Here is a 26174-nt window from a genome sequence, read left to right as displayed (position 1 = left end):
ACGGATGGGGCGTGTTATGTCGATTGTCTACAACGAGAGTGATTGGAGATTTGATCTATGGCATTTGATTTGCTGCGATGCGCTGTCTGCAAAAACAATCTACTATTTCGATTGATCCTTCCATTCACGAATCCATCAAATTTTTGTGCAGCTGGGAGCAGCTCGCTATGTTCGGAGCTGATTGACGCGTATCAGAACGCTGGCTTGACATGTTTCAATGACGTGGATGCGGTTGAACTCTCGGTGCTGAGGATTTGTTCTTATCCGAAAGATCGATGTCGACCTGAGCAACGACCTGGTACTCGGAGGGTTTTAGCTTTCCGCGCGGAACTTGATGCGAGAAACTTTGGTAATTCGTCGATGGAGCCGCCCATGAGCCGTGTGCTCCTCCATGAGCTCCTCCGTGACCTCGTCCGTGACTACCTCCGTATCCCCCTCCATGGACAACGCCCCCAAAGCCTCCTCCATAGTTTCCTCCATGGTTTCCTCCATGGTTTCCTCCGTGTCCGTGGACATGAGCCAAGGAAGCGCCCGCAACAGCGTAGGCGTCGTCGCCTATTCCGTTGCCTCCTTGATTTCCGAAACTTCCGTACGCAACGTGATTGCTGCTACCGTGATTGGAATTACCACGATTGCCATCGCTGAAATGCATGGCAAAAGCAGCAGCTGCGGCCGCCGCAGCCGCTGAGCCGTGCAAAGAGTCGAGTGAGGCTCCAGACATTTGAGCGATCACAGCCGGGTTATGAGCGGAGGCCGAAGATTTCCATCCGTTGTCCCAACCTCCAACTTGTTGCTGGTAAGCGCCACCGCCGTGTTTGTGATGATGGTGTTTCTCCTCAATGCTGCAAGAAGGGGTCAATTCGTTGGCGGAACGAAAATTCGAGATTCCAGAATAGATATCGAGAGGATGGGCCTCGCTCGAGAGACTCGGACAGTCGAATGATTGATACTCACTACACTGGTACTGGTTTCTTGATGTAGACGGGGACCTCCTTGATTATTTTGACGACTTTATGCACCGGCTTCGGGATAGGTACTGGCACGTGCTTATAGACGGGGATCACCACCGGTTTGGGAACGGGAACGTGAACCGGGAACGGTACCTCTTTCTTGTGATACACTGGTTTCGGGACAGGCACGATCACTGGCTTGGGGATCTTCAAAGAGAATATTCAGAGATGATTCCTCTATTTTTCCGTCAACTCCACGGTAGACTCGGAGGAGAATAAATAATTATAAGCTCGAGCGCTCCTGCCCGGTATCCGCTTTGAGATCGATATCCCGGATAACGGTGACCGACGAACCAACAGAGGCGGTTTAGGAGGGGATGGGTTTTCTAGATCGGGCGACACGCAAGCATATCGAATCAAGAACACTGCTGAACTAGGTAATTCAATTGCAGACCTTTATCGGTATGGGCATCGGGACCGGTTTCGGGATCGGTATCTGGGTGTGATGGTTGTAGAATTTGAACATCGGTATCGGAATTGGAATATTGTGATTCTGATAGACGGTGTAGTGCTTGGGGACCGGTTTTGCGTACGCCCAGGGCTTGAAGACCTGTAAGGAGACTCGGATATTCATTCATCTATTATTTTAAAAGAATCCATTCATCGATGCGTTTGATCAGTGGCAAAAAAGGCAACAGCTGATTCGCGAAACGAGACAGGTAGCGTCGTCGTAGAGGCATTCCGCCTCTGTCGTTGGTTGCGCGTGGAATCCGGAGCTAATCTCAATCGGAACGTCTACTTGGTAATCCTATTTAGTTTCATTCGACACATTCGAACAAATGACGTTCTGAAGCTCGCGGCTCGAGGGAAACGCGAGCGGACTAATCAAGTAATATACAACGTAGCAGATGCTGTTTCCGCGGAACACTCACCGGGATGTATTTAGGAACCGGGACGTAGTGCGGCACTGCGACGTGCTTGGCAACGGGAACTGGTTTGTGAACGTGTTTCACCACGTACTTAACTGGGACATGTTCGTTCCAGCCATGGCCACCTGCGGAGGTCTGGCGTGCCGCAAACAGGACGCTCAGAAACCACACCGCCTCTGGGAATGATGAAAGTACAGATTATTAGATCGAGCCTCGATGCCTCCGTACAAACGTTATAATCTGACCGAGCGTCGTCGGCGAATTATAGCAGCACACTTCAAACGGCCATTAAGTATGATAGCCCGAGCAATTACTGTCAGGAGAATCCCGAAAGGGAAAAAAGATTTATAATTGGAAGGCTATGTGTGGGGTGGATATAACCCCAGCCATTATTCCGAGTGACGTCTCAATCGAAGACAACGATTACTCTCGACAGGAACGAGCTTCAATGCTCGTTGTCTGCACATGGGTCGGCAGTGCCTCGACATCGTACACGACGTCGTCGTCCTCGTTACGCTGTGCGAAGAAATCGCTTGATGATTTCGTTGTATGAAGGGTTACATTACTTTCGCCGTTTTGCAGCGTGGGTTGGCACCACCGCCGAAGACGACAAATGGACGCTCTTCGGGAACCTGACACGAATTCAGTGTGTCCCGCGGGCGGCTGACCGCCAGAATAGTTTTTCGGAAGGACCGGCGATCATCGGACACGGGGATAGACAGAAACGTGGACGGAACCGAGACCAACCGTCAGTCCGTCAGTCCGACCGAGCGGCGGATCGAGCCCAACACCCAGCCTGCGAGCTAGCAGCAGACATTCGACAGTGAGCAAGTCACTGTCGTCCATCCGGGTACGTCGGGTACGCCGAATTGAGTCACGCGGTCGCGGGTCGGCGCTCCTTGCTTTGTCGGTCGGTCCTTCGCTCGCTCGGTCTGCCTGTTCTTGTGACCGTCTGTCTGCCGTACGTCCGTGCGTCCGCTCATCTGTCTTCTTATCCTTCTTCCATCGGTATGTCAATGGGTCTACTCGCTTGACTGAGTGAGTTTTCGGCGGCTGCGACAGAGTTGATACTCGGCACGGCGAAACTTAGCGCGCAAGAGTTGTTCCGTACTGTTTGCTGTTCCATTTGTTTACGCGCCCGCTCAAATCGCTCATTCGGTTCGCCAATCGAATTCCCAAGCCGTCGCCGAAATCTCGGAAAAAGCACTGTGCGTCGTGTCGCGGGCGCTTGCCCGCCAGACTGGTTCAAAAGCGCGGAAATGAACCTGCCGGCAAACAGAAAAAAGGCAAAATACCCGCCTCGTCGATGGAATTGCTCGTACTAAGCGTCGCTCGCGCCTGAATGTTGTTTGCTCGGTCGCGAACGCTCGCGGTTCAAGTGGGTCACTCCGCCGGAACCGAAGCAGCGATTCACGGAGGGTCCGTTCGAGCCCCGAGGCAGCGGTCGCCCTCGTCGTCGTCGTCGCTGTAGTAGTTGTAGCCGTTCCTGCTTCTGGTGATGCCGACGTCGAAGCCGGTACTTACTCGTTTGGTGGAGCGAGCGCGCGCGACTGGCTTTGTCACCGAAGATCGTTGGTCGATGGCCGCCCGAGAGGCACTTGGCATCGCCGACCAGGCCGCCACTTCAAGGATGGTTCCCACCCCCCGAATGAATCGACATGTATCGAATCAGATCGAATGGTCTGGCGCGCGATCAGGAAGTTAGAGAAACGTGCTGAAAAGAGTGAAAGACGAGCCCCCTAAAAAACCACCCCGCCGGCCACGCCACAGCCGGTGAATCACATTGAAATCGGGGAGGAGGCCGAGGAGCGCTGAAGGGAAGTAGCTCTTGAAAGATCCTGGGACTTCGCTGTGAACTGTGAGAAAACTCAGAAAATTTTTCAGTGGAATAAATCGGGACTTAGGCCTTCAGGGTGTCACCCCCTCCCCCTGCCCCCGCTCCCTAGGGGTAGCCGCCCTCGCGGGGGCTTCTGGAGGGGAAGAAGGGCTTCTTTGGTCGGAAGTTCCTTCGGGGCAAGATATCACATTCATGCCAATCAACGGGCACCCACCATTGTCTTTCCCATTTACATACTCGGTAGAAACAGGCGAAATTAAAAAATGAGCCGGCACATTCTGATGGACGGGCATCCTCCGAATTAATCGGAAAAGAAATGGTCGATCCCGTCAATATAAGAAATGCGCTATATGATCAATGATCTCCCGGGCCCCGGCGAGGACGTGCGTTCGGGAAAAAAATATTCTGATATCGAGAATGCACTTCCCCGGGTAGCGTGTTCCTTTCGCTTCTCATCACCTTCTGACGCTCTGTCTGTGTCCGTACGCCACCCGACAAGACAAAGCGCCCGCCCGCTCGGCCTGCCACCCGTCATTCTGAGTTCGGCCCCATAGCGTAGCGCAGCTAGGGACGTTGTCGCTGAATGAGGGGTCAGGACTTTTTGTTTCTTCTATGGGCGAGCAACGGGCGAGGCAATGCTGGGCATGGCTGGAAACAAGCAGAAGAACGGCGGGGCGCTCGCGCGCGCCTGCGGTTTGTTGACTGTCGAAGCGGAAGTCGAAGTGGCTTCTTCACCGGCGAGTATCGGGTCTCCCACAATCACAAGTGAGGCTTCTTCCGGCTGACTGCGCGCGGTCGAGACGCTAAACGAATTAAAAAATAAGCGGCTCTTCGGCACGGCCGCAAGAGCGGCATTTTCCCCGGGGAGTGGTCGGCCGGCTAGACGATCATCATTAGCATCGGAATCATGATATTGGGGCAGCTTAGCAGGCTGCGAAGCCATCGGAGGGTTTTTATCTTATGCTTGCGCGTTTTATTCCCACGACCAATAGACGAAATCGATAAGTCAGTCGAGGATGGCGTCGGGGGCGCCCCGCAGCTCCCGACTGCACGTCCAGCGACGCTCTCTTTGCGAGATCATTTTGAATATTTTTTTTTCTCGGGTAAAAGGCGGATGCCATCTCTCTTCTTCCCTTCTCTCTGTGGATCGGAGGCTTTTCGCCATGAGCCCCTCCGAACTCCACCAAGATTATCTACGGGAAAAGCTCGCATGACCACGTTCCCAAGTTCCGGTAAACATGAGCCTGAAGATGCGTGTTCGTGTCTGCAACACGCGTGCCTCGGCTCGCTCCAGCGACTGAGTGAGTGTGAATTTGAAATTGCGTGTGAGATCATGCCTTCATTCGGCGAATCATTACTTGGGCTGTCGGAGAGAGGGGCGGCGCGTTTCTATTCGCTCGCTCCTGCTCGGCGACATCCTCGTTTCGAAGCAGAAAATGAAAGTGTCGTGTTGGAAATAGTTCACCCACCGCCGGCTGCATTGACTGAAATGGAGCACCAGAGAAGCGAAAGCAGTGTCTATGCGGCTCAAACAGAAAAACGCGCATCGACTGACAGAAAAACGGTGCGTCATCTTCCGCGATCGAGCATCAATGATTGGGATCCGAAACGTGCCCGGGGGAGAGGTCTCGTCCTCGGCAGAAGTTACGTTTTTTCCCGCGAGAAGAGAGAGAGGCCTCTGTGACTTCTATCGGAACCGTCGATCACCCGGAACCATACTCCTCATTCTAGAGCTCAGGACCTCGAGCTTGAGCCCCAGCGTTGACGAGAGACGACGGGTTTGTTTTTATCGGCGCAATACGGGTTAAACGATGTCGCTGCGAAACTAGGCTGCTATCTTGGGTTCTTTCAGATTACTGACGTCTTAAAAGCTTTCTCCGTCCCTTATCGCTGCTTCCGACCATCCAGCGAGATTGCGCACATCGATTCACTGGGAAAGATGGAATTCTCTCACCAGCGATTGACAGGAAAATGGCCCTATAGGACCTCTCTGATTCTCACGAAAATTGAGGAGGGAAGCTATATCCTGGGGGAATTTCCAGGAGTGCCTCGGGGCAGTTTTCGCTGAATTCTTCAATACGGACGCTGACCGTGCAGCAAATGGAGGAGGCAGTCCCCTTCCTTCGTCAGGGGCAACTCCTATCGTCTTCCTCGGGAACCTTGCAGTCGGGGCTCCGGTGAGACATGGATTCCGAGTGAAAACGACCCCTTCGATGTCGTAACTACAATCGATCGTGTTGCAATAGACGGAGAGTCCATCGAACGCCAAGAAGTCCATTCGAGAGCCGTTCTCGTACGGCACCGGTGATGGACGGAGCCGGGCCGACCCTCACAAGAGCCCAATTCAAAGACTCCTAATCGAAAAGGCGTAGTTTCCGAATCTTCTGATCAGATGAACAGCTCAGTCAGGGAATGCCGAATCGTTTAGCCCAATTTTGCCATTGAGCCAAATCTCTCGATGCTCGCTCTCCGGATCTCCAGCTCCGGAGAATATATCATGGGTCGTTCGAGCGACTCAGAAGAGTGCCGTGATCGGCCCTTGTCTCGTGAAGATCCGGCTCGGTGGAATGAAAGCGTAATAATCCGCAGCATTCAAATTCAGAGTCGTATGGTTGGTCCGTGAATGATCAGCTTGGATCGCATGCATGGGCCAAGAGTCCGCTATCCATAGTGGAATTTATTCGGCTGCCCCCTCCCCGCTTCCCTGACGATAGACGTGAAGAGATCTTTGAATGTCAGCAGTTTCTGCAGTTTCGTAACAATACTACCGAGACAATGAGCGATCGAGGAACTTCCGTTCTCGCGGGTGTTCGGCTGGGAGCGACTTTTCCCGTTTTCCAGTCGACAACGAGTGCCGTCTAACTCAACCGCTAGTTTGATCTTAACGTGTCGAACAAGCCATGGTTAAGAGCGCGACGAGAGGAGACGCTAGTATTAAGGGGCTCCGATGAGGAAAACGAAGGGTGAATACAGAGAAGAGAGGAAGGAACAAAAATCGACGAGGAATAACGACAAGAGCTCTTACTTGGGTCAACAGCCCCTGACGCTGCCCCCGCTCCATTCGTTGCGAGACACAGGATGAGGCTCGCTTTGTGTGAAGTACACCCGCTATGATTCACTGAACGCAACACAATTTTCTCATCAGTCCCATCGACTCGACTGACCGTGAGTCTGTCAGTCCGTCCGTCAGTCAGTCCGTCTGTTGTAAAAGAAAGACAACGCCTGGATGACTGTGAGTGTCATGCAAACACGCGGCGGGCCCGGCTTCGGCGACACGAGTGAAGTCCCGCCGTCGCCGTGAAAGACATTCGAGCATGGTGCAGACTTCGCATATGATAGCGATAGCGATGATTATTATGACGACTATGATTATGCGCTCGAGAAAAAATCTCTTTGTCATGCCGACGGTGACGACTTTTTGCAGACGACTCCCACCACCCTCAGAAGAAATCAGATCTTCGACAATAGCACAAGCTCGAGGAAATAACGGGGCTCGTTTCACACGAAAGCAAACAGTCCCGTGTCCCGCCCCACCACCGACCGATATCCGTATTTTGTCGAAGTTCAGAGCGTCGTCGTCGCTTTAAGCGTGTTGACAGCTGCCGAAGTGACATTCCAAATTGTATTAGAGACGATGTTCGGAATCGTGTTGGGAAATCGCGGAAAGATTTAGGTAGTGAGCGCTGCCAACAATAATTCCTCCCGGCAGTGGCTTTCTCAGAAACAATCAATCGAAACTTCCGCCCGATCAGTGTTGCCGTGCGTCTCGCCGTAGGCGAGTCCCAATGAGCATCGTCAATTCGGTGGCCGCGAAATTTCACACGGAGGGAGACGCTCTGTCTACAAATACTTAAATAGGTCGAATAGTTTTCCATCGTTGCTCTTCCGTCCGTTCAGCATCAGAAATTACGGTGGAAAATTGTTAAATCTGGAGTCGTTTCAGTCAACAGTCGCTATCTCCTTCTGTGAACCTAGATCGCCTCACCCGAGGTGCTCGACGGAGCGACGGAGGAACTAGCGAAGTGGGCTAGCCGTCGATGGTATTCGACGTATAGAGAGATCTCGATATCGGTCCACTATCTCAGTCTCGACAGGGGGCTCGCTCTTTGATTCATTCAGTCATCCATACGAATGCGGCGACGGGAGCAGTTGTAGTGAAATGAGTCGTTCTGGAAACGTCGCCGTCGTTCGCATACCCGGCGGTAACCCGGCGAAACGCGATCCCGGACTTTTCGGCATGATTCCGTCTAGGGAATTCCATGTGTTCTTTTCCTCAAAGCATCTAGCGGTAATCTAGTCAGTCGGTCGGAGTCAAACAAGCGACATGATTGCGAGCGACCGGGGTTTTCCCGGCGGTCTATGGGACGCGCGCGGACATCTGCCGACACGCAAACTCTGTCGTTCACACAGAAAGACACAGATGCCGCACATAGAGTTTAAAAACAATGGGACTACAAAAAATTAAAAGCGTGTCCATCAGGAAGCGCTTCGTCTGACCACTGAGCCTCGGTGCGGCGACGAAGGGACGAATGGTCCGTAGGTCCAACTGTCGCCAGGATCAAGATCTGGCTTTTTTCGCACAGAATAGTCCGATCACTTTAATTCTCTCTTAATTTTTCCCCATCATTATGTCGGGGTCAGACAAAGGACTCATCCGTTTCCTTCTCTAGGACTAGGACATCATTGCCTTATGTATGAGCCCAAAATCAGCACCGAAAATTCTGTCCATCGAAGCGAGCCGCCCGGCTAAGCGCAAGTCCGTGTGACGGTTGTCGTTTCCTGAATTGAATCCGTAACATCTCCGTAGACTTTCGTCTACGGCGTCGATAATCGAGCAGATAAGAGACGACCGCAATGATTTCTCTGCCGGACGCCTTGGCAATTCCAGCGGCTTAGCCTGGACGAGCTCGCCCGCTGAGGATCGGTATATGGTCGGGGTTCTTGCAATTCATCAGTACGGGCGGTACATCTTGCTCTCGATCCCTAGAAAGTACGCGTCGCATAGATCGGCCCCGTTAACATCAAGCGCGAGGGAATAGATCCTTTTTGAATGGTTTGCATCTTTCCTCAAGCGTCCGGGAACAGCTTTTGAGCAGTTTGAATTCGTTCAATTTGATCAAAACGCTCCTCAGTTTCGAAACGAGCGGAGCCCCCGTTCCTGTCTTCGCTCCAATCATCCACTTTCACTTCTTCATTTGTTCTTCCGCAGTCCTGGTTGAACACAGGGTTCCGAGCAGACTATATCACCTTTGTGGGAGCCGGAGGATGAGCGTTTTTACGTAACAAACAACGATCACGGACCGCTGTTCTGGTCGTCTATCGCGGAAAAATGTTTTCATGGCGCAGCAATGCGAGCTAATTTTTCGCAACGATGAACCAGCCGGATCTGTCCTCCAACATGAGGCTCCGTCGGCGATCGGAAGTATTGGTAGCACGCGAGCTGAGCCAACAATTCTATTCTTGAGCGAGAGATCCTTCTTGCTTCCGTCAAAAATACATGGAAGCACCGCTTGATGACACGAGGGGGCCGCAGTGGATAGGTATCATCCAAACGCATACCGCCCTTCCAGAGTCGGGCGGGATTCAAGTTTACACCCAGACTCGTTTTTCGCGTCTTCCGGAAGTAGTCGGACAACTTCATCGCGACTCCTCGGGGAATCCGAGAATCGCCCGAGAGCACACGACCGGCGTCCAGCTAGGCTGACAGCTTCGGAAAAATAGAAGACTTCCTACCTCGCATCATGATGGGTGGACTCCGGAGACGATCAGCAGTTTTATCGAGGTCGTCGAGTCCTGTCGTTTCAATTGAATAACAACAATGTACGTCCACGAGCACCTTCACTGCGAAAGAAGAAAACCGAACGTCCAACTGAGAAGACCCCACTGAGTCGAAGAAGGATTTTTGCTGAAATTTGACGTGTTGTATTTGGGACAGCTAGTTTTGTGAAGCCGCGGTCCAAGTCGGCGAGGGATCCTACGCATGCGCGGTTCGACGTCGTCTTCATTGTCGAGTGGAGGCCTGCGATGCTGCCAGCCAGCCAGCCAGTCGGCCGGCCGGGCAGACTTACCCGCCGGTCGGCTTCCTGACGTTGCGTTCTTCTCCACGTGACCCGGCGAGAAACGCTTTCACTTTCTGCGCGCCGAAAGCCCTTCGCGCAATTCCCACCTATTCCATGTGAATTTATCAGCGCTATCGGTACGCTACCAGAGAAATCACTGCAATTGCCCGATGATGAGCGTTGCCTGAGGTTCTGATAGCATCGGGAGCAAGCGGTTTTCCGCCTAACGGAGTATCAAATCAAGCAGAAGCTTTAGCAAGATCAGTATGGAAGCGGCATTAGTAGCATTCGGAATGCCGAAGAGCGATGTCCACGACACCACCGGACCGGCATCGGGTTAGCCAACAGCAGCGGCGACGGATTTTTTGATACCGAATCGGACAGTACGCTCTCATAAATCAAGCGACGACAACAGCGACGGCGCTGCCGCCTGGTCGGTTGTCTTACGAAAACCCATTCAAATACCATCTATAAGGATGACACGTGAATCAACTAATCTGATGGACAGGTGTCACGCAATACCTCACGAAAGCTGATTAGAGATGACCCACGTCTAATGCGGCTAGTAAGGTAGAAACCTTCCGGGTTTTCCTGCGGACCGAGGCGGGTCTCTAGGTGCTAAGTGCAACGCCTAGATATATCGACGCAATCTCGGTCAGAAATCTTCCACGGCCTGTCCATCGCGTTCGCACTCTGATGGTGAGACTACTTCTCCGAGCTTTTTTGAATCAGTCATTCAGCTTTCCTGTAGTTATGCTTTGGTTTTCATTCTCTGCAAGCCACGCACGCTCATCTTGAATGTCCTTAGAAGCTCAGCTGACTGACGCTTGTGAGGACGAATAATCCGTGGATTACGGTCCCTTGCTCATGATCTCGATCTCTGTAGTTGCTCCCGTACCGGCACTCATGAGGGAAACGCACTGGAGGTTTGGATTACGGGTAGGTATTTGCGTTAGATTATGCTTCACGCAATAAAGGACATGGCTCGCCCATGAATTTGAGCTTGAAAGCTCGTCCGTTATCTTTTGTCATACTGTGGCATTACGGTGATTCAGGCGAACATGGTCCGACGTTTGAGAAACATTCATCCCGATCTTCTGAGCAACTCATCGAGCTTCAAATTCAGAGAGCATCGGACAATATCGCCACCAGCGAATGAGGAATCCGCAATGAGGTCGACTCTCGGCTGCTTCTTTCTGAAGTCGCCTTCAAACCATTCAATGAAGTCTCTCCCCCTGGACGTTCCACGTAAGTCTTCGGATTCTCAAATGCCGTCGACGGCCAGTGCTGCACCGCGAGTTCGCAATAAATAACTCATCGTAGCCTGAACCCTCAATCAACAGAGGCTGAATGAATACATTCGACTCGGGCGCTGATCGAACTCCTCTCCCTTCCCTCGAGATTTCAATAAGCTCTGGGTATGGCGATGGTCATTGAGTTCCTTTCAAACCTTTCGGCCCCACCCTTCGATTCTTCGGCTTCATTGGTGTGTTCGTTTGTGAAGATCCTCAGATATATCTGCTCCCCTCCGATTTAAAATGGATAACCGTTCTTCTAGAGCAAATGCAAAAACGGAAACTGTTGTCGGTCCACTCAACGATGATTCCTTGATCGATCGATGGACCGAACGATTGGTCCGAGGTAATCGGTTCTGACACCTCCAAATGGCCGTAAAAAGAAAGAGCCAACAGAAGAATCTGAGGAAAACGCTCAACTGAAAGCCACGTTTAACAGTTGGATTGTGCGCGATCGAGGCGATTATTCGACAGCGCTGGCGAAGTCGAGCTGTTGCCAAAGGAAACAATTTCATGAAAGATCAAAGTTTGGCGAATTCGTCTCCGATTATCATCAACGACAACAATGGCCGACGTTCACGGAGAAGAGCGATGAACTAACGGGCTTCTTCTGCATAGGCCATTGAGCGAAACGCGATGATCTCTCATCAACCGAGTCGCCAGGAAACGCTCGATTTTTGATCACGAATCGCTTGAATATCTTTCGCTTGATCGAACGCTCCTTCAAGTGACCGACGGAGTAACTTACGATGATATGCAGACGTGACAGCGGTATTAAAAATGGACTCGGAGTCCGTTGTGCTTACCTCGTTAGCCGTCATGGCGAAAGAGGCTCGGCTGCTGGTAGTGAGGAATCAGAAGCATGCTATAGATGACCTCTAGTCGCGCCTCGGACTCGAAGTCATCGCCTTGTCTGCGCAAGGAAAACATGTCACGCTCCCGACCCTCAGAGCAACTCCACGACTCAAGCGATGATCGCTCGCGAATTCTCCGTCGTTCGATCCAGAAGGTCCGAGACCGCGGTAGTCTACCCGGGCTCGCATAATCCCGAGCTCGCTGCATACGAGCACGGCGGGCGGACTAGCGTCATGTTTGTAGGCATGAATGTACTTAACCCGGAAACTTTCTGGGAACTTTCCGGAACTTTCCTCATCCTCAAACCTTAGGGAATCTCGGAATTCACGTCGAGGGAGACCCAATCCAAGATGACCGCATCCTAGGTCTCTCATGATATTGGACAAGTTAATGGACCGATACCTTGGGAAGGAGTGGTATACAGTTTTCGAAAATAATGTCGCTTTATTCGTAGATCTTGAGAACAGTCATTTTTGTATCATTTACTCTGAGGGGGCGGTGGATGCGGCTAGACGGCGCGACGGTCATGTCGGCGACGAGGAGCAATTTCGCCACAATTAAATCTGATACCGTCGGACAAGCTGAGTGAACAAAAACTTCAATGGTCGATCCCGGCAACAAGCAAAAAAAACGAATCTCCGCGCAGCCGTGAAGCTCCTTTATCGGAGTCGCCGCGGTTTCTTGGCGCCTTAGCAAGAACCCCGGAGCGCAAATCTCCATCACGGTGCGGAGACATCGCGCCCTCTCTGACGTGAGCAAAGTCGAGTCCTTTTCATTCCTCAAGGCTCGCCATCATCCGTCCATTTGCCGGACGTTGATCGAGTTTTGGATATATGTATCTTACATATATCTCAGGACTTTTTACCCATGTGGCTGTGGGTTCCCGCCACTCTACCGATCCCCTCGACTTGGTGGCTCGATGAAAAATTTTAATCGGATCTCCCATCGAATCGAGTGACCTTCGATCCTTATCGAGGTAGTGGTCTAAAACGGCCTGAAGAATTCCGTCTCGGACTGTGGGATGAAATTCTTGGCTTTAGTCGACAATTGGTTGGATCTCCGCACTGGACTTACACCATGAAGTTGGATCCTTCCTCTTGAAGGATGTCTCGCCAAATCCTCATAAGAATATTCCGGTAACGAGAGATGGGTGAAAAGATGAAGTCTTCCAAGTCGATTCGCTCTCGTTTCTCAGTCTCCCTACTGAGGGCACCGAGTCAGTGGCGAAGAGGGAAACCATAGAAAGTGAGGAGGAAATCGGCTGAGATCGTAGCCTCAGAGAAGTCAGAGACCAGTGGTGGACCCGGCCGAGGAGGTGATACGATAGAATGGCTATTGTGAGCATCGATCTGTGATCGGGCAGCAGCAAGACATTCATAACTTTTCATGGAATAAATGTGAGCCGACAGCTTCGAACACGAGACAGACTTGGATACTCCCCCGAAACGCCACCTGGCACATCGAGGTATCGATTTGGATGAAAAATAATATTTGTCGTGGGCATGAGCTGCTAGCACCGAAATCTCTGAGCTTCAGGCAGAAAATCCGCTATTTCTCGTAGAGAGAATAGGAAGGAGGCTGTGAGCCCCTCCGACTCCGAGGTTTATCACGTTCCTTCCCCAGGACATCGACTTTGCCGTGTTCACTCGATTCTGAATGAGTGTTAGCTGCCTTCGGTGAATCAGCCACCTCATTGCGGGAAAATTCGAAGCATCGTGCGGAGCCCGGGTCCGCAAGAACTGGTTGTTCAAGTGAGACGAACTTGTGACGGGATCTCAATCTCTTTCTCAATGCGCCTCTCAAGTCGAACGAGACGACTATGAGCGATGCCTTCGACGAACGGGAATCGTACCGACAGACACGCACGGTGTACGGTTCCGTTTCTTCGTGGGCGGACGTGCCGTAAAACACGTGAATTTAATGACGGGACAGCTGTCACAGTGACTGCCCTCAAGAGTTCCTTGGCTGCATTTCGCTAAGGCGACCCCGTGTCTATGATTCGATATTCGTGCTGCGTCGGTGTTGGCCACGGGAAGATTCAAGTGATCTTGTCGTAGTACAGACCACTTGCCAATAGTTATGGGAACAATTGTTCATGATCCGCCTGAGAACTCTACATTTCCGGTCTCTGCGCGCGCACTGACTTCTCTTCTTGGGATCCGCACCCGATTGACAGATTGCTGAATTAGTACTTCGCATCTCTCCTGTTCATAAGTTGAAGTCGATTTTTATCCGTCCGTTTAATCGGCTTCTTCAAGCATCTGACCGCGAAGCGGTGACAAAATCGTCGCTGCCGGTGGTGGTGGTGCCACCTCTGTCGCGTTTTTTCCAGCCGTGAATGAGTCTTTTGGTCAGCATCGATCGGCTTCGTTATTCATTCGCCTCGACGGAGGCTCCATAAAGCCTCTTCCCATCAATTGTCGAGGTGGACCTGTTGGCTTTTGTCGACGCTCCATCAGTCAGTCGGCTGGACGTGCCGACAGACAAAGAGCGGCAACACTGGTTGTGTTCTTTGGCAAGCGGGTTTCGTCACTTTCTTGTTGTCAGACAAATTTGGGGTCAAATCACGCGTGGAGCGAACTTCACGATTTCCCTCGGCTTCCGGGAAATATCTCGAGATTGACAGGTCAGTTCGGCGGTAGATGAGCTCAGAACGCAAAAGGTGATCGGGCGAATCGACTCGCTGGCCGTAGCGAACAGCTTTCGCCTTGGAGGCCGCAAACCGCAATTTTCGACCACCCTCGGCAATGTCTCCGGGGGATGCAGTCGGAACCGTCGAGGGGAAATCAACTCGCTATCAGCCCCTCTCTGATATCAGGGGCGTCTGCACTTAGAGGTCGAGCGTTCGGAATGGGCCGGGGGCTGGAATCTCGCGTTTCCAACCTGTTCCGGGGGTCCGAACTTTCCTGGGAAAAGCCGATAATCTGAGTCACTGAGTCGATGGCGCGGCGCGGAAAAACTATCACTGCTGACTACAGAGGTTGTTCCATCTCCGAAACCCGCTAGCGGTCGCATCGAGTAGATGATTCCGCTTCAGCCTTGAAACTACGTCATTATCGACTGCGAGGCCTGGCCGAGGGCCGTGCAATCGAGAGATAACGCGCTCATAGATTCTCAGAAGAAAAAGCTTCTGAGCGAACTCCACGCTGGGAGGAGATCATTAATTGCAACACAGATTCGATAGCCAAGTTTGCTCTCCGATTACATCATCCCCGTCCATAGGAGGGAAGTTTCAGACTCGCCATCCAATCGCGCACCTACACGGGGGCATACACCAACGGCTCGACCGATTGCTCGGCCAGCTATGCGCTTCGCGGTTTTGCACGCGGAACGTGCGATCTGCACAAAAGGCCGCTCAGTCAGATGGCCTCTTGAACGAATAAAACATATTCAAACGACGTCGGATAGACCGGCGTCGTTGCCGACTTCAGAAGCAAGTGAACGTTTATGCTAAACGCTGCGGTTAGCGTAATCGAAACAAAAAACCCTAGTCATCATAAGGCATCTGGAAGACTTCCGCCGAATGTCTGCTCGTCTGGTCATTCCTTCTTCTCCCCACCAAACAAGTGACGGCATTGTTTCGAAGTTCATTGCGAACTTTCTGTAGCGTGGTCGCCTGATCGACGGGCTGAGCGACGGACGTTGCTGGTGGCGACGACCGCCGGCGGCGACGTCTGGAGGAAGTCGATCGTCGACGAAAATTTTCATCGTCAAAACCAACAATCCGTTATATTCTCCACATTAGTGAACAGCTGTTTTTGAGGGGCTTTGTGCTCGCCTCAATGAGTGGGTGTGTTCTCCTTTTCCGCTGTCACAGAAGCAGAAGCATCAGAAGCGGAGAACTCGCCTAGTGGAGCTGCCCCGGAGTTGACCGGAGCTGAAGTGCGGTCGCCGATGGGAACCGAGTCGACGACGACGACGCCGATTAGGGGGAGGAGGGGCGCTCGGGGAAAAAACTGGAGCATACAAAACAAGGAGGAAGAGGGGCGAACAGGAGGAAGTGGAAGGGTGGGCAGCCAGGTATCCGCACCGTTTTGTTTAAGTGAAAGGAATTCCTATACCGATGACCAGATACTCGGAGCGACGTGTGTCGTCTTATTTTTCCGCGGAGAGGCCTTTGTCCACTTTGGTCAAAGGACGTTCTTCATCATCGTATTATTCCCCGGTCGTCTGGATCGTGCCAGTTAGCCGGACTCAGTCAGTCAGTGAATGAGGAGCGGGAAGAAAGCTTCCAGATCAGCTGATGACACTCGAGCCAGCCTCCACGACGTAATAAGGAACAATGTTCACTCGAAGAGAACCGCCCAACACGGGTATATCTTCCTCAGGCTGCGGCTCGTGCCTATGAAGGGGGAACCAATCGAGCGAAAGTGCTCCTTTAAAGAAAAAAGCGGAGCAAAATCTAATTGGAAGAACGTCTGGGTACCACGAGGTCTGGTCGCGAATAAGACAGTGACACTAGAGACTGCCGATCAGGGCAAGTTCTCCGCGTCCGATGACGAGAACCATAAAGAACGTGTGAGAAAATCTAAGAATCAGGGATCGTCGAGCCATGTGGAGGCTAAGAGGAGGGTTCGAGGATGACAACGCGCCCTCATCAATCCGGAAAAGAGTCTGCGGAGGGTCTCGTATTCTTGGGCGAGAAGAAATGAGTCCACATCACCGAGAAAGCATCTCATCAGGGGTCGGGATGATCGGAGACGAGGGATAAAAATAAGTGGTCGCTATGCTTCGAAAACATGGGTTCTACGAATGAATTCTGTTGACGTCACGAGAAGAGTGTCTGCATCGTGTCAAACTTTCCACCACCGGCGATCGATGTCCCGAGATTCTTTCGAAGCGTTGGTTTTTCTGGAGATCTGGATCGTGTTTCGAGTTTCAAGCGCTCGCTGGAATCGATCCGGAGTCCGTTAGGCGGTGGTCTACCGGCCCCCGAATACAGCATCAAAAGTCCGTCGGCAGTGTCTCTGAACTCGCGTTCTGTATGGTCGCGTAATAACGGTACAGCAGTCTCTACATAACTAGCGAAATATCATGAGCGGGAGACGACAGCGTCACACCGAAGCAGAGGAGAACAGGGAACGTGTGCTTCAAATGGTTGTCGGATAGAGGAAAGCCAATTTCGCTAAAACTTGAAGAAGCGCTAGGCTGGCAACAGACGAGTGTTCGTCATCATCCAGTCTTCGCGCGAAAGGCGCTTCGCTCGCCCGCTCGCTTCGTTCTTGCCGCCGCACCGTCGACGCCGTTGAGGCTGCCGCTGAGGCTTCCACTAGTCTAGTTGTTGCAGCCGCAGCGATGGCTTTGGTCAGAGCACCCTTGCCCATTGAACTTGAGGCCCACATCATAGAGATCGAGATACAAGGCTGCCCTGAGAGCAGCAGCTCCGGCAAGAACCACCACTACGAGCGGGACATCGACAAGCATCACCAAGAGCCGCCACCAAGCATCGCAGCAGCGTGTCACTCTGAGTGAAGCTCAAACAACCTGAGCGGTCTGTGTCTCAGGGCAAGAGGGGTGTTTCAGGGTTGAGCCCAGCAACTAGAAATGACTAGACCGGCGGCCAGTCGGCCGACGCTAGGCCCAGTATTGGCCGGCCGGCCGACTGACTGGTGGGCTGACTAGGTACCGTGCTAGAAAGCGGCGATGAAGCAACTAGTACGCTCGTTCGACGAACTTAGGGCCTCAGTTGGTACCGACGGGTGGTCGAGTGGTTAGCGCGTTTGTCATTACTCGTGCAAACGTGCGTTTCACTCCGTGAAATGCCGCAACGACGCCGCTCGCACGGGGGCGGTGTGGGTTCGATTCCTTACGGAAACGCAGGTACTCGGCCTCGATCCTCCTGGGTACATTTGCTCTATGGATCCGTCTTCGGAAGCAATGTGAATAACAGTATCCGGGACCTTAAACCTTGGCAGTGTGGTTCAGCCCGAAAAAGTAGAGGGCCTGAGTTGGTGGATCGAATATCAACATCGTATCAAGCGATCTTTTCCTGGACGAAAAGGCAGTCTTCCAAAGGATGCAGAGTGGGCAGGCAGAAATACCCGTCCGGAGCGGCACGATTGCGACAGCCTTTCTGATGCATGGAGCTTATGCCTGGCACAATTTTACTAACGCTACACACGAGCAAGTTTCAACGAGGCTGCGCGATCTGGACCCGGTCGCTTGAATAAACATAATCGTATGCTACTCGTTTACGTTGTCGTCTATGGGACGGTGTTCTGTTTCCAAGTGAGATTTTGGCGTTTCCCGTTCGTAGTACCATCGCTCGCGGTCTACGATCCCTCGGAGCCCAAGTTCGCCTACCTGATATGGGATGCCATGCCGAATCCGTCTACGAGAACATCGATTTCTGCGTAGGGCTCATCCGATATCGCGAGATATTACATGTGTTTCAGCATATACTATCCTTCCGCTACTGAAAAGCTGTCTCTGTGAACTGACCAAGAAGGATGCTTCACAAATTCATCTTCGTGCACTCGAGCGCGGACGGGGAGCGGGAGATAGATTGGATAGGGACGAGAAAATGTTATTCTTCGTCGTTTCGCCTTCCAGGATGTCGGGTGGCGGCCAGGAGACGATGTCGCCCCCTCGAGGAGTCACCGAGGGTGTCGCAGCCCGCAGGCGTCCACCGAAGCTTGCCCAGCTCTCAATACCCGCCTTCAGTGAATCCTTCGAGCCGCCAGACGAGAAAGATCCCGGCCTCCTTCCGTTCGATACTTGTGGATCTCTCATCATATCTCACTCTTTGCCAAGTGAGTGTTCGAGTGTTACGGGGGCTCATTTTTTCAACTTTCCAGCGAGGGCGAATAAGGGGAAAATTCAATCGCTCAGCGCGCGGAATACGGCATTTATAGATTGTTCACGTCGCGCAAACTGTTGCCGTCGTCTGCGCCGAACACCGTCGGCTAGGAGTATCTCTGAGACGATGCTGTTAATACGGAGAAATGATTCCGCTCTCTTCGTCGCGCAGTTTTTCAGAAGGGGTTCCGTCAACCCGCATTTGAAAGTGTCGGCTTTAGAAAATGTGTGATTGGTCTACCGCGCGAGCGTTTCGAATTCTGCCGCGCGCCCCCTGGGTCATTTGTTTCGTCGACCGTCCCGGTACGAGTTGGGTACTTTGGGCGCGCCAATCATCGATCTGAGGCAACACGAGCGCATTTGCTAACCTTTGACCCTTGGCGGAAATACTCTTAAGCAGCATCGGATCAGACAAACCTCTCGATAAACAGAGAATTCGAATTTGACTTCTCCGACTTTGGTCAACGTGGCCCCGGCAAGCTAATACCACGAAAAGTTCGGACTTTTTTCGCTCTGGGAGCGCTTACAACAATCGAAGCGACACGATCCGATTACGGAGGATCGCTGCGGGATTCCAACGACTTCCGAATCGTTGGGGGACTAAGGCACATGGAAGCGAGCCGCCGGATATGATATTGATCCAGATCTGTAGCGATATCGATCTCGAAGAAGAACTCACTTACTTAGGTCACTCGACGGGAATTTTAACTCTAGTGAAAGAGTTCACTCTCTTGCGAATTCTGCCGACCGAAACTTGCCACGGGTAGCGGATGGAATTTCGCGATGCCCGACTCGAAAATAACCGATGGGAAATTTTCATGCTATTATTAGCGCGAATGATCGATATCACGGGACTTTTCCCCGGCTCACCCGGCAACTGATATGGAGTGAGTCGGGTCTCTATGGCTCTGCTGTAAATCAGTTTCATCCCTGGTCGTTTCGGAAGATGAAATAAAATCCCAGATTAATATCAGCTCCTTCCGTCCACATCGGCGGAAAGCGGCTCAAGAGTCAACGAACTACCTCTTCGAAGTCCTTGTTAATTAGAACTGTTCTCGGCTGATGGACTAGTACCTTCCTAATGAGGAGGAGCTTCAAAATTAGGGAGGAACATGCACGAGACACTGTAGCGTGGGAAGCAGCAATCGGACGTCGGTCCGATTCGTAAATCTCTCAAAACACACCATTGAAACTCAGTTGGAACTCTCAGGCTGGGAAACATCTCCCGCTACGAAACGGAGGCGGTCTCATAGCTCGTGTGATCGGATCGCGCGGGAAATGATCATCGATCTCCCTTCTCGTACAGCGGCAAAACTCAGATTCCTCCGGGAAAACGTGCAAGTTACTTTCAGACGGTCGCTTCCCACGGATCGCGAGCGGAGGAAGACGAATGGATATCGGCACATGGTCTTCCAATGGAAACATGGCGATCATTGAATTCAAAAGCATCAGATGAAAAACCTCCCACGATACAGCTGTTCTTTCCGAAAGCGCCGATTCTGTTGCTTGTGATGAAGCTTCACTGGAAAGCACGATACCTACGCGACTCTTCGTAATGGAGAAGCGGAACATCCAGCCAGCCAGCAGTGTGGGTTCCGAATAGTGAAACCGAGAACGACGGCGAAGTGTGAAGAAGCCAACAAGTAGTACGAGAATTTCCAATAGCATCCATGCTAAGAATGCGGACGTGGTACTTGTAGCTACCGTTACTGCCTCGGCGGCTAACAGCGGTGAATCAACAGAGAATTCGCAAACCTTCCTTCCGAGAAAACAGTAGAGCCAAGTCTCGACCGCTCGCCCGCCTTCCCGACCCATCGTACGGACGGATATGCCGACGTCATTCAACAAGTAGGCATCCTAGGAATGTCCGTTACACTCGTGCTCCCATTGCGTAGGGTGATCTGACCAAGCGTGAGTTTCCTGTCATCCCGCGAACTCCCGTAAATCCGAAGCGATCAATTAGCTTCACCCGATAAGGAACGCCGAAATTTCTTCCCCTCGCCTCGAAACGCATTGACGGGGACCAGCGTCGCGTCGAATCCGTAGACCAGCGGTGGGCTGCCAATTCGAGCAATGAGCCTCGGGGGTGCTCGGAGGTGCCCGAGGAACCGAGCGTACTGACCTGATAGTTTTTCCGCGAGAGTCGGAAAATGAAACTCCGATGTGGGAATACGTATTCCTGTGAATCGCGAGGAAAAATTGCTGAGCGGATCACCAGTACGTAGCAATACCGCTCGACGAAGTCGTTCAGGATGCGAGCGAAGAGAAGTTTCTCTGTTTCTCAAGTTTGCTCCCTCGGTACCGGTCGACTTCGGCCCATAAGGAGGTCAGACCTCGTAACATCTTGTGGATTGAAGCTCTCGATCGCGATGACGGCGGCACTTGTCGGATTGACTAGCCAACAACTTAGTGTCTGACTGCCAGTCTGTCTCCCATCGACCGAATGTGTCAGCTGTCTGTATTTTTGTCTGACTGAGTGGCGGGGCTCGAGTCGTACCGTGATCGGTACCAACGATCAGTCCAGCCCGGAAAGTATGCGTCGCAGTCATGAATCACACGTCATTCCGTGCACGTCAGGAAAATCGATCGAAATTCCACGACGAACGAAAGAGAATTATGCCGCGAGGAAGCTCGCTCGTTCCGCGCCGCCAGAGGTCGGGAGTATCCGGCGCGGCGGCGAGATTTCTCATTCCAGCCGGCCACTCATGTTTTTGCTCATCAATGTTCTCGTCTTCCACCACCCATTTCGTTTTTCGTTAATTCGTCACCGGGTAAATCCAGCGATCGGATGTTGGACTTTATTGACGCGGTCGTCAAATGCACAGCGTGATGCATAACGCTGCATGTCGCCGATTGGGTCGGGAGGCGTCTTCCGAGTCGGTACTTTCTTGTGTTCCTTATGACAGTCGAAGTCTGTGGTTTATGGCCACTAAAACCCTTGAAGCACTTCGGCAAGATCTGAGCCATTCCGTATCCTACCGAATCACGGCCCAGCGATCTCAGCCACCATCTATGCAGAAGTATCTTACAAATCGACAAGATTCAGCCACTCTGATTCAGCTCCTCGCGACGTCAGAAAGCTGTTTTCCTTCGTTCTGTACCCAGAGAAAACATTCTTCTCCGCCGACGAGCTCTGGAAGGGAACTCCAAGCGAGCGGAGAGGCCTTAGGTCATCACACTCTGGATGGATGAAGTCCCGGAGGCAGGCCGCTCGCCGAGGGCGAGGAAAATCGCCGACGCCGGTCGTTTGAGGGAAGTGTCTGACTGAGAACTCTCTGGCCGGGCGTTGTCACAGAAAGCGACGCTGGATGGTGATGATGACGATGGTAACCGCTCACACTCGCACCGGGGTCTGAGGAGAACGGACGCATTCGAGTTCTATTGGTTAAAAACTCTTTCCATCAAGGTCTCAAGGTCATCCACGTAGTCATCATCATCATCGCCATCTCGACCATCAGCATCATCGTGAGCAACAGTTGCTGTCGAGGCAGCCGCATCCTCATCATCGAGAGCTTTTGAGCGCTTTCACCCGCGCGAACTATTTCCGACCTGGCTCATTTGCAGATCTTCTACGGTACACACTCTACATGCAAACATGCAAGGCGAGCGCGTGAGCGAACTTTCTTCTTCATGGAACAAGCTTCTCCGTTTTAGCAGCAACGGCAGAGTTTTGACAGGGGCTATCTATGTATGTACAACGCCTGTCGGGTCGGTGAGGAAGCGGCGATCTGCTTTAAATAGTGTAAAGTATGCACCAGTATGAGGGAAAAGTTCCAGTGGCAGCCGGCGCTACTAGAAGCGGCGGACAAGCGAGCTGGTACTTTTGCTCTATGAAGCGTGCCTGCGCAATCGTTTCCCGAACCGGCGCATACATTCCGCGCATAGTACGTCCATTCCAGACGCGACGTCGACGTATGCTTCGATGACGTCTCAAGAGTGGCCTGGTCGACAAACTTGCCTCTCATGAATCGCCCACCCTGTTGCTCGAAATTTGTTTTTTTACGCCGGCTCGAATTCCAACGCAAATCTCATCATCGCTGCCGCCGCCAGCAGTGTCGTCAACGCTGTCGTACGCGTCGTCACCGACGTCTTCGACGGGATGTCGCTGTTGCCGCTGCTGACTTGATCGTCGTGACTATGGCCGCAGTTTTACTGACGGACTGACTGAGTGAGCATTCAAGACGATCCCGGAATTCCTCCGAAGCATTGTGGAATCACTTCGTGGCCACAAACTCGGACTTATCGCCGCCACTTGTTCGTCGTTCCTTCGCTCAGTGTATTATAGATGATTGGCTTGAGCAAATGCCAATCCAGGTGTCATGACGCCAGACGCGAATGATCACCGGAACTATCGGCTTCAAAGTTTTACCTCAGAGAAAAAACATGCCCCTTGTTCTCAATGAATGTTTTGTTTGGTTTATCGCTGATACTTGGGGATTCGCTCGTAGGATGCCAGCCACTTGGGTACATAAGTGACTTTTTTCCCCGGATACACAGCCTTTCGTTGTGGACGTGTGATCGATGAATGACTTCTTTCACCAAATCCCTGAATAGACGGCTGCTTCTCCCAGGATCGGAAGCCTTCGACGATCTCCATGGGAGCCCCGAATCTCTCCCGCGATTTCCTTCGGTTTTCTGCTCAGAAACTCGGGTTGGGAGGTGTCCGCTTCCGAGGGTCCGGAGAGCAGAACTCGTCTTCGTCAAGCAATTTTTCATTGCATCCATATGGGAAAGATATAAGGGATAAGGAAATGGTAGCGAGGACAGCTCTTAGTATCGAAATAGTATTCGAACCGGAGTTTTCCCACCTCACGATTCCGTTTTCTCCCGGCATACATGTCGTTCGCTTTTTCGATTCGTCGAATCGTCTTGGGTGACAAAGTGTTCCCTCAAGTTGACGAGTTTTCGGAACAATCCCACCTTCCGTGAGTGAGTAAGTGACCGACCGACCGACCAGTCAAGAGGGAATACGACACGCCAGAAGAAACGCGTTGTTATTCGCACATACCTTCAATATTTCGTTTCCGTCAAATCCTGCTCCGACACGGCTCATGTTTCTGAAGCTAAGCTCCTCCTTGATATGTTTTGAGAAGAAGCAGGGAAACGTCATGGATCGGATTAACGATCGCCGACCTGATCCTTGGTGACTATTTCCTCGAGATCCTCGCTTTATTTTCAGTCCGAATCGAATTTTCCCCCGACTGGGTCGCAAGCAGCGCGGTCGCCGGTATCTGAGCTTTGAGCTGCTCGGATTGCCCGGCCAAAAATGGTCTCTGAATCGCCAATGGAGAGACGAGCACTCTATGCTGATGGAAAATTCTTCTCACGATGAGAGTAGCTCGGAGAGAATCGGAAAAGTATTCCTTGGAAGAACGTGCATGCATTCGCTGCTCGGATCACAGTAAGAGCCATACCGGAAGGCGCAGCTGGTGGGAAACCGTGATCGTCTACCTTGAGTCGTCCTTGGCTTAGTTAGAGGTGTCTCGGGTGCGTGGGGCACAGCCAGACTTGTTCTCTGATAAGCTCCCGCGTACATCGGATGTGATTCGTAACGTCTACGTAATCCCGGACTCGTATACGGCACGGCGGCAATCCTTGATCCCTACGAGTGCCCACGAGCGCGTTCCCAGGAAATCGTCCCCTACTCTGTCTTCCTTTGAGACACCGAATGCCATGGGGGCGGGCAGACGAATTACTATTTCGGGGAGACGTGTCGGATGTCGGTGGGTCGAGCACAAGTCAATCAATAACATATGTCTCAATAATAATTCCTCTCGCGCCATTCCGCTCGGCGGCTTAGAGCAGCGTGATGGCCGTCGTCAGTCCCCGAACTCTAGTAAATCCGAGACCGGGCAACCAAGCGAAGTTCCAAGCGGGTCAAGGCGAATGCGAGGCTGCGATTGCCGCTGTCTACTGTCGTAGAAGCTGTAGCTGTAGTTGCCCTCGAAGGGCCGCTCGTGCCGCTGCCGCCGCCACCGCCAAAACCGCTGGTCGAGTTGAAAACCGGAGGAACGGTTCAAGGAAGCAACTCCAGCGGAAAATGATTTCCTCGAGAATCTCTCTTCCTCCAAGTGAATGTCGCGGATGCCAAAGCACATGCAGCCCGAGGAGAAAAACGCGTTGACCGCAACAATGGCAGCGGTGGCAGCTGCGTCCAATGACAGGCTGCGAGGGAGTTTAGAGACTCTCGAAAATTGGAATACTTGGGGGCCGGGACGTGACAGAGCCTACTGTTCTGGATCGTGCGATCTCTGAAACTCTAGGTTCGTAGACCGCGACATGATGAAATCATTGAGACACCACAGGGCTCTGTGGCGAAAAGTTGAGGATTGGAAACGTATGAGTTCCTCCGTTCTTCCCGCCGTCTTTGCAAAACATCAATGAATTTCAATCGAGAAGTGCGCCTGCGGTAATCTCAGGAACGACGCGGACGCGACGCCCTCACGGAAAACACCTTCGCTAATTTCCCCGAGAAATTCGGGAACTTGAATGGCACAAAGTTACTCAAGACGATCGCCGAAAGAAACTAGTCCGATGAAGCGCATTAAGCGAAGGTCCGTTGCACCATCGAGGAACTTCTAGACAGCATTCGAACTTGAGAATATCATTCGGCGTCGATGGAAAGTCAGATGTCAACGGTGTGAAGCATTCAGTGTCAACATCGGTGCTCTCACCCTGTACCGAACAAAAGTCGGCTTCTAGGCGTGACTGCCTCAACGATGAACTATGCCTCAGCCTGGATGTCGAGAATGTCGCTGTCGGGGAGCTACTGGAGGAAAATGCTCAGAAATCTGTCAAGAGCTCCAGGAATACAATTTATTGCCTATCCGGTATCACTCACCTTCCGCTTCACAGACCATGGGGCTCATAAAAGCATATTGCGCAGCTTCTCAAGCCCAACCGAGGACGGAGAAGGCTTCGTGAATTTGTTACCGTTCGACTCCTTTGCTCCGCACTACATGCGTGCATATCTCATGAATCCGTTTGTTTTATGTCTTCTTGCCAATATCCGATCGGTTCCATGCCCCCAAATATCTATCTCTTCAGATACCAGTGGTAATAATGATCGTAAATCTCCTCTCGTTTTGATCACGATGGTGAATTTATGAGAGATTTCTATTAACAAACCGACATGATATCGGCTGACGATGAGTGTCTAAGCGGTGAGCAGAGAGGTTCGTTCCTGAATATGCGATGCGAAAATACCGTGCGAATCGGGGAGAACCAGATCCAATCGGGCTTTCTGACGCCCGTCGCCTACTTCCGCTTAAGAAAAGCGGAGATTTGGCGAATTCTTCCTTGAGCATGCTCCTTCTCCCCATTGTCGCGGATTGCACGTGGAGTCGCGGATCCCATCACGGCCCTCGCGGGCCAGGATGATCACCGAGGTCTCGCCTGAGTTATCTCTTAATGAGCCATCCGAGGAGGTGCGCGTTGGTTTTAGCCTGTCA

The 26174-nt window shown here is 52.1% G+C and overlaps 1 protein-coding gene across 1 annotated transcript; it reads right to left on the bottom strand.

Moving 5' to 3' along the window:
• Window positions 1-214: 214 nt before the first annotated feature.
• Window positions 215-25583, bottom strand: LOC108864549 (SH3 domain-containing protein C23A1.17-like). Its single transcript, XM_018640459.2, has 5 exons — window positions 25565-25583; window positions 1883-2055; window positions 1405-1560; window positions 955-1157; window positions 215-842 (listed from the first exon to the last, which is right to left on the bottom strand). Exons 1-5 carry the CDS (start codon window positions 25581-25583, stop codon window positions 215-217), a joined length of 1179 nt encoding a protein of 392 aa, XP_018495975.2.
• Between the last annotated feature and the right edge of the window lie 591 nt (window positions 25584-26174).

The sequence above is a fragment of the Galendromus occidentalis genome, unplaced genomic scaffold, assembly GCF_000255335.2.
Source record: "Galendromus occidentalis unplaced genomic scaffold, Mocc_1.1 scf7180000077485, whole genome shotgun sequence".
NCBI lineage: Eukaryota > Metazoa > Arthropoda > Arachnida > Mesostigmata > Phytoseiidae > Galendromus > Galendromus occidentalis.
Note: the sequence above shows the minus strand (reverse complement) of the source record. Positions and strands in the feature narration are given on the sequence as shown.

Excerpts from the sequence above, each read along its gene's own strand:
- LOC108864549 (XM_018640459.2), bottom strand. Across the intron at positions 1,561-1,882 it reads CGGTTCCTAAATACATCCCG|GTCTTCAAGCCCTGGGCGTA; the intron begins GTGAGTGTTCCG and ends GTCTCCTTACAG. Across the intron at positions 843-954 it reads AAGAAACCAGTACCAGTGTA|CATTGAGGAGAAACACCATC; the intron begins GTGAGTATCAAT and ends CCCTTCTTGCAG.